Source organism: Pelmatolapia mariae, linkage group LG16_19, assembly GCF_036321145.2.
Source record: "Pelmatolapia mariae isolate MD_Pm_ZW linkage group LG16_19, Pm_UMD_F_2, whole genome shotgun sequence".
Lineage (NCBI taxonomy): Eukaryota > Metazoa > Chordata > Actinopteri > Cichliformes > Cichlidae > Pelmatolapia > Pelmatolapia mariae.
Window position 1 is genome coordinate 64,254,844 of NC_086241.1, and position 17,526 is coordinate 64,272,369.

A 17,526-nucleotide genomic window follows, 5' to 3' on the forward strand; every position below is an offset into this window, starting at 1 on the left:
AGCAACTTTCTGCAGCAGAGCTCACAGCGTGCTTCGACATCTTTAAAAGGAAGCAGCAATGGATGCAGGAACTAAACGGGGAAAAACCTGTCGAGCTCTCAAAGTATACATTGTGTACTCTTAATAAAATAATAGAGCAGACGTATTTCCTCTTTCAGAAGAACGTGCAGTATTCTCCTACATTACCTAATGATTACAACAGGTTAGAGGATATACAGTTACTAAATAGTAACTGTATATCCTTCTACTGTTTTTAAGTTGTGGCAGGCAGGCCGTGCAATTTGTTTTTTCCATGTCTCAAATCTACTTGATGTAACAGACTGAGCTAATGTAAATCCAAATAAATATGCCCCTGTAATATAATTTGTACAATAAACAAAAGCTCCTGCTTTTGTTTATTGTCTAGCACAAATACTGTATAGCAATATATTAAATAGGCTGCACTGGCTCCTAAAAGTAAAAGAAGTTTCATCAGATTAAGTTACAGCATCAAAACATGTTGATTCAAAGTTGCACGGCGGAGCACTAGCACGCATTTAAATGCATTTAAAGTTTTACAGTTGATAAAGACTTCATTCATACTAAGAGATACACAATTAAATGACAAAAGTTTTAACCCCCTATTAAAACTTTCTACTTTTTAATTACAGGACAGTCTGGGTAATGAGCTAGCAGATCTTTTTCTCAAGTTTTACATAGTTTCTGTCAACATTAAACTTCTATTAAGATGTCTCAGGGATTCAATATTTAATTGAACTTCTTTTCACCAGCAGTTTCAGTGGTTAGGTCCACTTAAGATCAGAGTGGGTTGTATTTGGTCATCTATGTAAAATGTTTACTGGGAGAAATTAGTATAATTATGACTGAAGCTGGAGAAGTAAACATTTTCAGATTTTTCTGAGCATCTTTAAAATATTCTGGAAATGTATCATGTGATAAATCACCAGAAGTTGGGATAAACTGTTGTATACAGTCAAGGCTAAAATAAATCAAAGTATATTTTGCAATTTCAGATGTGTCAAATTTAAAACAATTTAAAAATTTATTAAAAAATAGTTACATTCTAATGTTTTGTTTCTCCTGATGACTTTACAGCTATATGCACAACAACTTACATTAGTAAATATGATGACACTGACAATTCAAGAGTCTTTATTAATCTAGCAATAATCACTTTTTACAAAATTCACATGAAGGTATTCTCTGTTCCAGTCAGTCTATTAAACTCACTCCTGTGACTGTTTATTCAGGGAAACATGAGCAGCTATTATAAGCCACGTTTTTCAAAGTCTAGGCCATATTAAAGTCACTGTAACATGATCAAAAGCACTGTTCAGCTGCTTCTCTCACTGTGAAATAAGAAGAAAAATCTCCCACTTCCCACAGGGAAGTCAGTGAAATTCAATTATGCAACTCTGATACATTTCATCAAAAGCAGTCTCATTTGAGTTCAAGATCAACTCAGCTCAGTCGCAGGCAAAACCGGGCTTAACGTGTTCGGACTGAAGTGTCATAAAATCCAACGACAAGATGCTAACCAGCTACATTTTTTTTAAATTATACTGATGATAACAGACAAAAACTATTTCAGGGCTAGTTGTGTTTTTGCCATGACGGACATGCTATGATCATTCAAATCTCTCCATCTCGGTGAAGTATTCCCATCAAAAACCTCTGACGCTGACTAGACGACAGGCAGCTGTTTTGGGGTCATGTGACACACGCAGTCCAGGCCGAGTTTACTTTAACATCAGCTTCCCCATAGAGAATGTAAATGGTGAGAGAGCAAGGTGAGGGAATAACAAAGAGACGTAAGAAATAATGTCATTGGACAACAAGCAGCAAGAAAACAGGCCAATGAAGGAGGATGTTCTCCCCTGCAAACACTATTCAATAAACACATCCTTCTGGTGAATAAATAGATGTTTATGGAAAAAGGGTAACCAGCAATCTGCCCTACACTGTCCACGTTAAACATTAACCAGAAGTTCTTCATCTCACAGCTGATGTAGAAACTCAGTCAGGCTCAAATGGCGTCTTCAGGTGAGGTTGCCTTCTCTGGAGACTGGCTTTGTGGTGCGGGAGGGAGGGATTGATGAGGTGGGGGAGGGCCCATGGAAGAAGGTGGGAGGCCATCGGGAGAAGGGGGTCGCATATTAGGAGCATAGGAGGGCATGTGAGGATGAGGACCGGCAGGAAGGGGAGCTCCACTAGGATGGTATCGAGGAGGGGCCATCACTCCTGGAGGTTGAGGAACCCACACTAAAGGGGGAAAAAATGGAAAGGTTAAGTTTACAATAATGACATCTGGAGATGGTTAAAGGTGCAAAGACGGATGAAAGCTCCTACTAGGCCTGATGGGAAGTCCCCCAGGTCCCCTGGGAGGGTAGAAATCAGGAGGTGGGGGTCCATAAGGGGCTCTGCGAGGAAAGGGACCATCCATGGGACCCATTGGTGGACCCATCCTTGGATCTGCTTCAGGGGGAGTCCTGCGTTCAGGACCGGACTGTTGGAAGACAGAAAAAGATTAGAGAGGCTGAGCCACAAATACACACTCAGTATTCACACACAGACGCATATACTTACCTCTCTATGGTCCTGTTCACCAGGTCCAAAGCTGTTTTCTCTGTAGGAATCTGCATTGATAAAACATTTAGTGAATTAACAGAAATATGAGGGTCACGTGTGCATTTCAGCACATGCTAAGGAGGATTGCTTTTCTTTACATGTCCAACTTTAACCATTTAGAGTCAAAAAAGAGAGAGAGTAGAAACTCACCTGGCATGTCTGCAGGGTGAGAGGGTCCTGGAGGGACATTCCGAGGATGGTGGGGGCCAGGAGGGACAGAGCCAGGAGGGAGTGGACCAGGAGGAAGGACACGAGGAGGGAGTGGACCGGGAGGGAGGATGCCAGGAGGGAGGGCGCCGGGAGGGAGAACACCAGGTGGGAGGACACCGGGGGGAAGGACGCCAGGAGGGAGAGAGTCAGGAGGAGGCAAAAGGCCCAGAGCTCCTGGAGGAGGTAGAGGTCTTCTGTACATGGGAGCTCCTGGTTCTGGAAACATATAGCCTGAAGAAGAGAGAGATGGATAGTAAGAAGATATTTGCTACACAAAGCTTAAATCTGTGGTGACATTCAGAAAACAGAGGATAGAGTGAGTGTCTGAGGTTTACCACATAAGAGCTGGAAATGGAAATGTAGTAATACGTTGTACAAATACTTTCATCACAGGGACAATTTTAGCATCCAGAGTAAAAACTCAAAATGCTTTCAAGACAACGCACATGCAACATCAACATGCTTTAGCAACCCCCCCCCCCCCCCCCCCCACACACACACACACACACACACACACACACACTACACTTAAATTATATTTAAAATGCAAGCTGCACATGCACACAGTAATAATATGCATGACAACTATGTTGAATATCAACTAACTTCTATTCATATTTGTGTATTCATGTACTCATTCATTCTTTTCATACGCAAGTGCTGGAATCATTGCAGGGGAACGTCATCGATGCAGTGACAAGTGAATCACTTCAAACTGTCCAGGACTTACCTACTTTGGAAAAGGGTACCTAATATGCTCAATTCAAACATCCATATATCTTGAATTGTAATAGAGTAGCTTTGCATCATTCTTTTTATTATACTGGCCTTACTGCAGCCCCTCAATTGATGCTCTGCAACAAGCCGTTTTAGCTTTTCTCCATTTAAGACCACCCGTTATTTAATCCAACTCTTTTTTTTCCTGATTAGCTTGCTGCTGTTAAAAAAAAAAGGTTTGAAAAAAAGGTTTGAATAGGTGCACACGGGGCTTCCATGTGGCTATTTTAAGGTCTCACAGGGATTACTCATACTTACACTGACCTCATTTTTTGAAACTCTGGCCTTTCGTTTCTGTTTGCTAAACACTGTCTTGATAATCTGTGAGATGTTGGCTGTGTGGGCACTTGTAACAGTCTGGTTCTCTCCAGTTTTTTTTCTCTCTCACATATGAACACACACCTGGAGGTCCTAAAGGCCCAGGGGGTCCTGGTAAGGGTCCTGGTGGGGGTCCTCTGCGATCTCTCTCCCAGGTAGGAGAGATTGAACCGCTGTCTGAATGAGGACCTCCACTGCGCTCCATCTCCCCCTGGCCTCCTGGGGGCTCCCCTGGACCACGAGACACTGTGCAGGAAAGGAGTGTTGGAAGAAGACGAAAAAAAAAAGGAGTGACAGACAGAGAGAGGGGCACAGAAGAAGAAAGAGAACAAGCAGAACAAACGCCCAGAGACGGCGATGACAGTCAGTCCAGATTTCATCATATTATATTCTGTTGTCTTTTGTGCATTCAAGATTGCTGTTAGCATGCACAGACCATGCTACAAAATGCTTCAGCAGTTTGTCATGCTACAGTCAGCTGGTCATCCCCAACATGCTGCATTTTTCTACACCATTTATGAGTATGAATGAGGAAAATGTACTCTCCCAATTATGTAAGAATAAAATTATTACAAGTATATTTATATTTGTAGTGTTTGTGTGTCATTCTAAGGATCTGGCCATGCTTGGTGTATGTGTTTGCTGCAGCTAGCTGCACCTTTAAATGCATTTACCTCTAGGAGACAGTCGAGCAGGTGGTCCATCCATTAACGTAGGAGGTGAGAGAAATGGTCTGGTTTCCGATGAAGGTCGACCCAGAGGAGAAGGAACATACGGTGACCTTTCAGCTGGAAATAAAGGAATGTTTGGTGAGTGCAAATGGAAGGAAATCTGTAGCCCTGCAGAGTCTTTCGACCACAATTTAGGCAAGAAGCAGCTTTTTTAGAACTTTCCAACCACCTTCTTCAGTCAGTGATTTACATTTAGAGATTTTAATCTGTCACTCTAATTATAGTACTTTCAGAGAGATTTTTGCAGGGTGGCCACTTCTTAGGATTCACATTCCAAAACTGTCTCATTTATAAATAAATAAATAAAATTCCATTTTATTTATGTAGCGCCAAATCACAACAACAGTCGCCTGAATACACTTTATATTATAAGGTAAGGACCCGACAACACTACAGAGAAAACCCCAACAATCAAAGACCCCTTATGAGCAAACACTTGGTGACAGTGGGAAAGAAAAACGCTCTTTTAACAGAAGAAAACCTCCAGCTGAACCAGGCTCAGGGAGGCTTAAGAGCATTAAAAGGTGGCTACTGGACTTCTTTAAGTTTTTGAAGACAATTCACTTCCTCTTCCAAGACGGTTCTTCATCCAAACAGTTTGAAAATACCCTTTGCAGCTTTAAGTCCTCAGAGACATTTTTGTGAGTTGTCCCGGACGTGGATTAAGCCCCAGATTAGAAGAAAATTCATTGCAGGATTCTACTGAAAACTAAGCTTTTTTCCACTGACTGGCCTTTCAGGTTTGATGATTCATGTCATGTTTTAATGATTTATATGTGCGTGTGTGTACGTACCTCGGAAAGGCATTGGTCTTGCTAGACTGTTCAAGGCAAACGGGTCTTTGTCGAGGGCGTCCAGTTTAAACTGTGTATCCGTCAGTCTGCAAACAATCACACCTAAAGTTAAAACATGGCAAGCACTTTTGGTCCTGGAGATGTTAATACAATTGTTATAATATATTTAAAAAGAAAATGTATTTAAAAGCTGCCATGACAAAAGTAGCAGTACATTTCAGTCTTAAGAACTGCTCATTTATAATGTATGTTCACAACTTTTTATTTAAAAAAAAAAAGGCACAAACATAAAGCCAATAAAAGGACTATACTGGATCATAGATCTCTGCAGAAACATGGAGATGAGGGAATCATCTCAGTATTTCATTCAAAATGCTGACATCATGCTTACTTCTGTCTGAGGAGAGCGTTGTCTCTTCTGATGTCTGACAGTTCTCGTTCTGCTGCTCGGGCTGCCACCTGGAAATGCCAAAAACATAACAAGACAACAATTTCAGGGGCAATTAGTGGTATAACCACAGTTTTTTATCACTTTATGACATAAGAGTGTAACAATTCAGAAAGAAACTTGACAAATCTCAACCATTTTATTGTAGCCATGCTAACAAGGGTGCTACCTTTTTGAACTAGGACTGGTCTTTGGTGGAGTTTTACTAACCCAGTTATTATGAGCTTTCTTTTCATGTGCTGATATCTGAGTCTGGTAAGACTGTTTGGTTTTCTCCAGCTCTTCCTCCATTTCTTCAGCTCGTTGCCTGAAGCAAAGCAGAAATGAGACAGTTTGTAAGGACGAAAAACTAACAAATGCTTTCGAGCTGCTACAGACTGTGTTTCAGCTACCTGTAGTTGTTAAGTTCCTCCATCGCCAGCGCAATATTTTTGTCTGCTTTGTTTAACTTCTCCTCTTTCTGCAGACGCTCTTTCTCCTCCACCGTCAGAAGTCTACAAATATTTAATGACAGTTTTAAAATCATCTGATTGTTACAGATAGATTTGTTCATATAAAACAGTTTACTGCATATGCATATACCTGTGCAGTTTGAGCTCATTCTCCTGGTACATTTCTGTCATAATCTGGAGTTTCTGTTGTAATCGTTGGACCTAAACACAAGGTAAAGGGTTTAATCCAAAGGAAAACAGATATGGACCATGTATAGAACAAATGCAGTCACACACAGGTGAGGTCAGTTACCTGATCCGAGTAGTGCTCAGCGTCCGACTGCAAAGTTAGTTTCTCTTTCTCCATATCTTCTATGCTCACTTGAAGGGGGGGGGGGGGGGGGGGTCATTAATATGGAAAAGGTTAATAAGTAAATTGACATAGATGTTCTGTGGTTTACTTACATTGCAGGTCTTCTTTTGCTTTGATTTCATCGTTCAGTTTGGCAAATACTCTGTCCTTATCCTCATCTAGGGATTTGAGGTCTGCATTCAGCTATACAAAAATAAAGACATGTTAGAGGGGAAACTCTACAGAGATTACATTAAAAAAAATAGATAATAATAATAATAATAATAATAATAATAATTCTTGCGCGCCAGCACATCATCAACTTGAATGCTAAACACTATGTGCTTGGTTGTTTCCATCTACCTTAGCAGCATAAACAAGTTTCTGGACTTTCTGCAGATGGGCCTGGGTGTCCGTTATGTCCCCTCTTCCATTCTTCTCTCCTTTTTCTGGCGTACCATTGGCTGTCTCCTTTTCTCCTCCTTCCTCTTCCTCCAGCTCTGAATCCCAGCCTTTCAACCTCAGCAGCCGATCTGTTAATGACTAGAAGCAAACAGATTTTTTTCTGACAGTTAATTATATTCTCACTGAACCATTTTAATATATTTTCTGTCATTCTGCCATTTTCTGGAGATATGACAGTAGTTGAGACCTGATTTAATATAGTTAAAAGCAAAAAACAAAAAAAAACAACAACATAAAATCAGAAATTTAAAAATGTCTGTTTTTGCCCTTAAGATTGTGTTTTCATAGTCCAGGCAGCTTCTAGCATGGCTGCTGTTTTCAGTTCACTCCCTGGAAGTCCTATTATGGCCACTAACATTGTGTGCTCTGATCCTCTTTTTTTCTCTGTTTGCTCTCTTGTGAAGAAAAGCAAACAGAAAGAAAGAGGTGGGAAAAAGAGCAGAGCAAACGGCTTCTGTTTCAAACTAACCCGACTTCTATGCAGAGAATTGTTGTTGGTGCTGAGAGTTGGCTCGTCAATTACAACGCAGCACTTTTGGTTAAACAGTCTATAGTTTCCAAGCCTGAAGACAGATTAGAAGTACAACCAAGAGCATGCTCACTGCAACGCTGCTTGACTATTGCCCCCCAAAAAACAAAATTAAAACCCTTGAACACAACTGGCACAGTTACTCATTCATTTCACAAAATCACACATTTATCTGATAGTGAGTCAAGCATTGACCAGAAAACGGGGGCAAAGATAGAGCCAGGCTTTGGCACCTAGGGAAACAGTTAACAAGCCATGGAGATAACGATACAAAGCCAAAGCTGACGGTGACCAGTCACGACTATCGAAAGCAAACAGTGGGACACCCAGAGCATTCTGGGAAAAAAAAAGTCATAACTGATAATACTGCTACATAGATCTTATGAACTGAAGAATCTTTTTACAGTCAGCAAGTGAGGTGAAACTTTTAAGGAGGTCTGTAAGTACTACAGTGTAAACGAAAGAGACAGTCTTGATTTATAACACCAGACAAAAAAGAGAAAAACAAATGCTAAGGAGTAATCTGGAAGCCTATATTAAAACTGAGATTACAATCAGATTAATCATCCACCATTACCTCAACAGAGGCAATTTACCTTTGTCCTGAGAACGTTCAGTGGAAATTTTGTGAACTGTGATTTGTGCCAGTGTTCTTTATTTTTTGGCCACACAAACAAAATCTAAACTCAGCACCCTACTTGCAACTTTGTCTACCTTCCCGAAATATAAACAGAGTTAAAGGGTGTCTGTTTTCACACAGAGGCACACCTGAAAAGGACTAAAAGGACTGAACAACATAAAAATAAAAGTTGAGCTGGTAGCAACTCAGGCATTTCCAAAAAGATGACCTTAAAGGAAGACTGGCCAAATTTAAAATTTATCATTTTTATGGGCTGCTTCACAGAACTTAACCTTAGAATAAATCATACCATTATACGTTCATCCTTGGTGGCCACATCCTGCATCATCCCGCTGTAAGCAACCTCACACCTTTTCATCTCTGCCTCCAATTCACTCACTCTCTCTGCCCATCCCTCCACCTGCTGCCTCAACTGTGGAGAAAAGAGTTGGGGAAACAAAAAGGTAAGCCAACAATCTTGTGCACCCATTTTGGAAAAACTATTTAGTTTACTGCCATACAAAGTTTTTTTGTGTGTGTGTGTGTGTCCATCGTACATGAGCATTGCTCTCCTTTAGCACTACATTCTCCTCTCCAGCTGTTTCCAGGTTCCTCTGTAGTCTGTCACTGTTCATGCTGTACACTTTCAAAGTGGTCTGTGCCTAGAGAAGGACAGACAGAAATATTATAAAACCTAGTGGAACAGAGAAGAGGCGGAAAAGAAGCACCAACAGAGGAAAGAAAACAGACAGGCGAAAGTGCAAATGTGACAGTTTTGGAATACTGCACCTGCTCTTCCTGTGACTGAAAGTCTTTAGTTTCATCTTCAAGGGATTTCATGCTCTCCTCAAGGACTGCTATCTGGATAGAGAAACCAAAACAACTTTCATTCAGTATGAATTCTACAGCTTCTCACTCAGGATTGCCAACTAGGCTTCCACAGTACTTCTGTTAGTATGTGCACCTACCCTCCTTTCTTGTTCTATCCTGTGCTCCCTTTGCTGGTCCAGTTGATCCTTTAGCTGTTCCAGATCCCTCTCCAGCTCTTGTTTGGAGTGCTCCAACTGTCTGGCTTTGACCTAAGGCAACAAGATCAGAAAACTACTTCAAGTAGCTGCAAAACTGGGACACAGTAACATGAGTAAGGGTTGTAAAGACATGACAAATAATGTAATTACAGATCTGAGGTGAAGCAGTGCAAATATTCTACATTTTGACTAGTTCTGCAAGTCTGTGTCAAAAATTACATGGCAGTGGCTGTACTTCATTGTGTACATCAATAATAATAATAATAATAATAATAATGATGTTATTATTATTCTTTTTGTAATATGCTAAACCTCACTATACATTACCACTCACTCAAAAATTATTCCAACAAGTGTGAACATATGGCTGTTAAAAAAAATCCTCTTTGTAGGGACTTTGACAGCTAATAAAAAATACAAGCTTGTTCAACTGAATAAACAATAGGACATGTGTCTCTGTTCACACAGATGAGGCTCGTGGGAGCGTAGCAGTGTACCAGACATGAAGACTGTGTGAGCCATATTCATTAAGGAGCATTCAAGTAGGTTTTCTTTACACCAAGAATGGTTTCCATACTTTTCTCTGCCTTACCTCCAGTTGTTCTGTCTTCTGAGTCTGAGCCAAGACACCGCTGTCCCTCAGTGAACTCTCAAGGTCGTCATACTGTAGATGAATAAATTTCTCAGTACATCATGCATGATATCATCAAGAATTACATTACATTTCTGATCACCTACAAATGCTCAGTAAGTAAACCTCTCTGCTTTGTAGATACCACCTTAGAAAGCTTGTAATCCAAATTATTTGAAAGCTATAGAAGGATATACATAACAAAAAAACAAAAAAATCTCTGACCTCACATTATTGTGTGAGACCAGATCTGTGTCTAGACAGCACTGGCATAACTACTAACCTCTTGTTGACACTGACTCAGACTCTCAAGGACTTTGGATTTCTCATCCAGTAGCTGTGCAACCTGTTCTGCCATCCCCTGCTCTCTACCTGAAAAACAGCCAAAAAAATTCAGATTTATTTTGTGTCATTTAAAAAAAAAAAAGAAGTGGTTTATTTGTTAACATTCACAGGTCAAAGAGAAGAAAAACTATCAGTGATAATGTTAAACGTGTCCATAAAATGACACTCAGGAAGAGGAAGTGAGAACTTACGTCGGTAAATTCTGCTTTTTATCTGTGAGGAAATAAAAAAAAGACTGTGCTCAGTGACAGGTCCGACAGTTCAAATAGAAGCCATACTTATCAAACCATCTTAGGTTGCAAAAAATATTTATGATGTTGAAGTGAATATGCATGGCTGTGCACTCACAGAGCTGTAACATCTACAGGTGAACAACAGAAGTGTCACCAGGCCCAACAGGCCAGAGACAATGATAGGTTCCCATGGCACACCATACAGGTCTGGCCCAGGTCTTAAGTCATCGGGCAGAGACGATACCACCTGAGAAAAGAGAAAATAATGACAAGTTCCTGTTAGAACCTGTGTGTGTTTTTAAATAGGATATGTGAGTCCAGGAATAAAAACCTGATGTTCTACTGATGCTCAAGGACATTAGCTTTTCTGTCCTTGAGTAAATATGACTGCCTCTTGAACATGGGCAAAATACAGCCCATCTGCCCAAACCAGTGTGGAGACAGACCCGTGCCTTCTTAAATATATTAATAAATTATACTATATACTATGTGCCAAATAATAATGCAGCAAGTATCAACTTTCTCTCAGTAGAACCTTTCGTGGTCACACACCTTGACAAAAAGAGAGATGCCATTTTTGATTAAAGAAGCAAATAAAGAACTTAAACTAACCATGTTTGTTCATAAGCAGTACGGTCAATGGTGCAAGTGAGTGTAAGAGTAAAGACATTTTGTGTGCAGTGTTTTTCGGAGGAAGGAATCAAACCAAGAAGAGGCATCTCAGTAAGAAGAGCCACACCAGCAACTGAGCTCTAATGGCTTTTGTAGAGCACCGGCACAATGGGCTGAGGTGTTGTTAATGTTGCTGATTAGAAATATGCCACACCTCCTCTCCAGATCCTGAAGAGAAGAACTAAAAGGAGACCAAAAGGAAAGCGGGGATGGAGTGCACAGACTCAAACTCCTGGTTAGATTGACCTCTCCAGCTCTCAGCGGCGCTAAATTAGTAGTACCATTACCAGCTGCATTTCAAGAGTATGAGAGTGCCAAACAAAGGTGAAAGTCTCACAACAATGATGAAACCAGCCCACTGACAGGGTACCACAGCAAGGAAGGTCCAGTGATAAATGATGAGCAGTGACTAAACTTTGAGAATAAGAGCATTAAGATTCATCAATGGTAAACTGATCACAACAAGGCCCCAGACTGATGAAAAAATTAAAATAAATCACAAATATACCAGGACAGCACTCCAGAGAAAAATCTGAGTGGCAAATACTGCATATATACAAAAATATATATATGTTTTTGTATATATGCAATGGTGTTAAAGCGTGACCATGCATTTGTTTATCATCTGACGGTACATTCACTGATGCATATCCAATAAATTTGAATATACAAATATATTAAACATTTAAGATGCACCGGACTGACAGAGAAAGGTCAATATTTTCTAATACGGTTCTTGGTTTTTAGGACCAGGATTTGGGCTTCCTGAAAGCAATCTGTCAAACTGCTAAACAAAATACTACCAAACAGCTGGTCTTTAGAAGATGGGTTTATGTACAGTTACCCAGTTTTTGGCCACATTAAATAGGGCGCAGTGTTAATAGTTATATCATTCTACTACAGACAAATGTGGAAAAATATCTGCCATTTTTAACTTAAATCCGAACACCTGACAAGACAGCGCTGTTACTGACAACTAGCCAGCTAACTATTACCAGCTAACTGTTTGAGCAATTAAACACCTTTGAAAACACGAAGAATAATCCTGACAGCAGGTCACACTCTTACTTCAGAATGAGACGGACAACACCAAGAGCTGTAGCTAGTACCAAGAAATACAAAAACATGACTGTTACATGGAAGCCCGTTACATTATCTCGGCTAATTGGGAATTGCTAACGAAACCTGCCACATAACGTACGTCCTTCACTTTCTCCACGGCGATACTGTAGTAAGCCTCTGCCGTCGCCTGGAAGTCGGCCGCTTTGATGCCCGACTGGTCACTCGCCGGATTCTCTGCCATGTCCAAATTATTTCATCTGACGTATATTTAAACTTAAAAAATATTATATTTACACCGTTAAGAAACTAGAGCCGTGAAGCGGGTCAGCGGCGGTTTCACATCCTATCCACAACACTGACGCTTAGGACTATACCACGTCCTGCTGGACGTCGTAGGGAGTAGTACGAAAACTACTGTACAGCTTTACAACCATTGTAAACACTCCAAACATCACATACAATCTGAAAATATAAAATAATATAAACATAGCATGTATAGTATAATGCATCATGTGCACGCTGTTTCGTGTCCTCACAAGCTCACACGGATGATTGCACACCCCCGCTGGTGAAAATGGTTCAGTCGCAACGTCACCAATTGTAAGATGCCACACTGGCATATCGGAGCGCTTTCAAAGTGACACCAGGGGAAACAGGTGTTACCAAAATGACACCTGTATTATCATTATTTTTGATAATTTTCATTTAAAGAAAAGGTAACACATCTGCATCGAACGGGTATTTGTCCACGTGTCGCGTGCTCGGCCTTAGACCAATGACAAATTAGGAGACAGGTGAAGGTAAAGACTTCCCATATGAAAAAGAAAGAGAAACAATTATGACCCACGTAGGAAAGTATGGAGTCGTAAAGCATTAACAGAACAAAATAAAAATGCTCTATTTTACTGAATTAATGAGATCATTAGGAAAGCTGTTCATAAGAGATATATGACATTTCTCAAACAATTACTATATTTTTCTGTCTTTTCCATGTGAATTAAAACAGTCTGACAGCCATCCAGTATTTCTTATACTCACCAGTCTGGCCTCACTTTCATCCATCTGAAACCACTTTCACCTTTCAAAACATGAGAGCCAGTTTGTCTTCTCAGGTGTGCGAGTCCAGAGTGTCACAGACCCAAATGTGAGTAATGTTTAAGGAACCTAGCCAGCTTGACAGCTGAGACGTAAGCAAAACTAAATGCCAGAGGGAGAGTCAGCCCAGCATGTCACCAGAGTAATATCTTAAAGAACCAGGCACCACAAAATGCCACACTGACAGAGCAGAGGGTGATTTTTAGTGCCTCCCATATATTTTTCTGTACTATAACTTTAACACCTTTAATACAGGCATGCAAACACAGAGGCGGGTCAAGTGATATGACTATATTAGAGAATTATTTTTGACGTATCAGGAATCATGGCTAGAAGATGATCCTGGTATCAAAATGTAGGTTATGCTATGACCTATTTTGAGGCTTGAAAGTTGCTCCAGCGAATAATCAGAAAACACATGAAATATGCAAAGCACTAATGTTTTTTTGCTATAGAAACTGATAAACCTATTATATTTAAGCTCTTAAATTTCATTACAGGAAAACAGCATACTAAACCAAACAAGATTTTGAATTAGATTGTGACACTTTGAGTAGCTGTAAAGTTTTAGGACTTGTAACTCACAAAACATTCATAGTATGAAGATAAGATGTTAGAATAACATCTCACCTTCATAGAATTTATCATAGCAGCCCATACTATGATAAATTCTGCACCCAGCAGGACCCCAAAGTTCCCTGTACAACATGATCAAGGCCACAATTAGCCACAAATCAAAAGCTATTGGACAAAGCATGTTAAAACTAGATCAGAAAAAAATTTTCTGGCTAGGCAGCATGCACCCTGCTTTGACCTCAGCCCCCCATCATCGCCATTGTGGATTAATCTCTGGCATGAACTGAAGAATCCCTCTCAAACACACAACACTAATCTCTGTAGATTAAAGCAAAACGGTATATTTGGAAATCAAATGACAAAAAATTGGTTTCTGTTTCTGCAGATTATAAATCCTCAGAAACTGGCACAGCGTACCTGCACAGTAAGCCATATGAGCTCCCTCACTGCACAAGTGTGGGCGTAAGAGTCTTCAGCCATCTGATAAACGAAGTCCAGAATTTGCTTCATAACTCCTGCAGTTAAAGTAACACACATACTGCTGTTTAACATACATCTCTTTTATGATGCTCAAAAAATATTTATCTTTTAATGTGACACATTACTGTAAAAAAAGAAAAGAAAATATTTGTGTTGGCCATCCGGTTTTTGGGGTTATGTGAAGTGAGGACGATGACGGAGTAGGTCGAGTAGCTTTTGCTTAAGATTTTTAATAATATTTTAAACTCTTCTTGATTAATGGATACCTGGATTATCCATACCTTTCAGCATCTCTGGTGATCCTGGCTGAACATGAGGAAGGGATGCTTCTTCAACACTTCTGCCCTGTTTTTTTCCTCTTATCTCATCTTTTCCTACACCACCACCCACTTGGTTATTGCCTTCTTTCATTATCATCCAGTCATCTCTCTGGATGGATGGATCTTGTGTCATCTTCGACTCTTCCTCAGTGTTCGCTTTCTTATTTTTTCTATGATTTGAACAAGAGACGCCAACACAGCTGGCCTCGGCTGCATTTGACAGGGAAACACATGTACAGATGCAATTCAAAACCATGCCTGAATTTAAAAGACTGAATGAAATCTCATTAGTACTGGCCAATGTTGACAAAAACTACCTTGATGATTACGGTCGTTGGTCTGTCTTGTGTTGAAAGTCTGTCTCACTCTTCCCAACAGTGTTTCCAGTTTTTGAAGCGCCATAAGCATTCGGGTCTTTTCTTTGTCCTCCTGCAGTGCATCAGTGAGTGTCAGGTTAGGAGCAATCAGTGTCTCCTTGTGATGATACAGAAGTCTCTCTATATCTGACAATATAGATTCATCTTCCTCATCAGGTTTGTACAACATGGTGTCTGAATTGGACAAAATGTAATCCAAAAACTGAAGCTTGTGTCGCCCAAAAAGCTCTAGCGAAATAGCTGTCTCATCTGCACCCATGTGAGCGAGCAGGTTTTTGTAATGTTTGGAGAGAGTTCTTGTCATCTCAGCAGAGGAAGGATGAAGCTGTGGCTGCTCTGTGATAGTGGGAGAGTCTTTGCGCACAACTTCAAGGTGGTGAGTGGTGGAATCTGGTTCTTGTTCAGGAGTTAAAGAGTCTTGCGAGTGCAACGCCTCACCTGGACTAGTACTGAAGCTCTGGGCTGGTTCGACGGACCCGTCGGATTCGGTGGTAGATTCCTGGCTGAAAACACCAAAGGGGTTTTTTAAAAGACCAAAAGCTCCACTGGTTTTACTCTCTGCTGTCTCCCCACTCTGATCAGTGGGTGGATGTGGAGACGCATCATCAGTCACACTTGGGGCAGTTTGCTCAGATGTCACAGACTGACTTTTAGCAGGGTCAGTATGTGGGGCTGAAGGCTCCCTTCCTCCCTCATGCCAGGATTCACTACCATTACTATCATTTTCCCTCATTTTTATATCAGTGTCTTTATCCTCCACTACAACAGCAGCCTTCTGTGTGTGTGTCTGTTGATCGGAGTTTAACTGTTGTGTTGCTTTGCTGCTACTTTCAGTGTCTCCAGACTCCGTTTTATCTCCCTGACCTAATGCATGAGTGCTTTCTGCCTCCTCTGAAGTGTTATTTGCTGTTTCTTCATCCGAGTCTATCATCTGCCTCTCTCCTGGTGTGTTTGCTTGATCCTTTAGCTTCTCTGTCCGTATTGCTCCTTCACCTGCTGAACTCATTCCTTCCTCTAAACCACTTCCAGCTTTTTCTTCATGCACTCGAGGGCAAAGCTCATTTGAACATTTAAAGCTGTCATCCACCTCATTCTCCTCTTGATGCACTTCTTCAACCTCTGCTCGGTCAGTCTCTTCAAACTTTAGCTCCTCTGCCTTGGTTTGTTTTTTCTCTCCATCCTCCCCATTTCTTCCTTCCACATCTTGGTGGCTTTCAACCTGTGCGACTATTTCAGTGAAAGATGATCCTGAGCCATTCTCACCTTGTGTAATTTTGTCATAGGTTTCTGTCTCTTGTGTGTTCATGGTGCTCGGGATCTTTGTCTCATAATAAGAAGACTGCACTGTTTTTCCTTCTTCATCTTTCTTCTCTTTTTCCTGTACACCCTCCAGTTCTTCTTCCCTCTGTAACATCTCCACCTTGGCCTCTTTTTCCTTCTCTGGTGACTCTTCCATCTGCAGCTGTTTTCTATCCTCCTTTAGCTCTCCCATCTCCCCCTGCATACTCTCCACTTCTGCCTCATTAGACTCCTTTTCTTCCTCATCTTCCTTTTGCTCTTTCACCATTTTCCCTTCACCTTCTTTCTTCTCTTTCCCCTCTAGACCCACCAGTTCCTCTTCTTCCATGAACTCCTCCACCTTGGGGTGTTTTTCCTCCTCTGTATTCAACTGTTTATTAGCCTCCTTTAGGTCTTCCACCTCTCCCTGCATGCTCTCCACTTCTGCCTCATTACTCTCTTTCTCATCTCCCTTTTGCTCTTTTATCTCCTTTAAATCCTCCAGTTCCTCGTTATCCTCCACCTTCATCACCCCTTGATTCCCCCCATCCTTTGACTCCTCCTCTTTTTCAGCCTCTAATTCAGAGCTGATCGCTGACTTCAAGTCATTTTCATTTAAATCTTCTTCTTTAGTGCCTGATGCCTCTATCTCTGTTTTAACCTGCTGGGACTCATTTATGTTGTCTTCAACAGTTTCCTTTAGCTTGCCTGCATCACTGTTGCTTTCATTGTTAACATGCTCCATCACTGGAGACACGGAGGTCTGATCTGTGGTTGGTGCACCTGTTCCTCTATCCTTTGGGATAGTTTGAGTGCTTCTACCAGGGTTATGCTGTGAATCAAATTCCTGTGAGCTCAGAGTTTCTCCCTCCTGCTCTAACTCCCCATGAACTGTCTCTGCTTCTGTGTTATTATCAAAAAGAGCTATTGTATCTGAATTGTCATCATTTGTTTCAGCACTACAAGGAGTAAAACTTTCATTCTCAGCTGGATCGTTTTTCTCCATAGATGACGGTAAGTGAGGCTGGCTCTCTGTGCTACTGTCTTCTACATCACCGTTCAGCTCCTCAGTCTGAGTTTCAGATAAATCTGTATCCTCATTACTGACTTCTCCTTTATTATCGTCA

At 40.9% G+C, this 17,526-nt stretch overlaps 1 protein-coding gene across 1 annotated transcript; it reads right to left on the minus strand.

Moving 5' to 3' along the window:
* Positions 1–1,135: 1,135 nt before the first annotated feature.
* On the minus strand, positions 1,136–12,619 carry mia2 (MIA SH3 domain ER export factor 2). Its single transcript, XM_063499635.1, has 23 exons — positions 12,413–12,619; positions 10,655–10,786; positions 10,498–10,519; positions 10,245–10,333; positions 9,923–9,994; positions 9,271–9,381; positions 9,092–9,163; positions 8,860–8,964; positions 8,613–8,735; positions 7,053–7,232; positions 6,803–6,893; positions 6,651–6,718; positions 6,489–6,559; positions 6,299–6,400; positions 6,117–6,213; positions 5,850–5,917; positions 5,459–5,544; positions 4,608–4,721; positions 4,018–4,179; positions 2,779–3,069; positions 2,587–2,636; positions 2,350–2,506; positions 1,136–2,262 (listed from the first exon to the last, which is right to left on the minus strand). Exons 1-23 carry the CDS (start codon positions 12,512–12,514, stop codon positions 2,027–2,029), a joined length of 2,601 nt encoding a protein of 866 aa, XP_063355705.1. The 5' UTR covers positions 12,515–12,619; the 3' UTR covers positions 1,136–2,026.
* Positions 12,620–17,526: the final 4,907 nt, after the last annotated feature.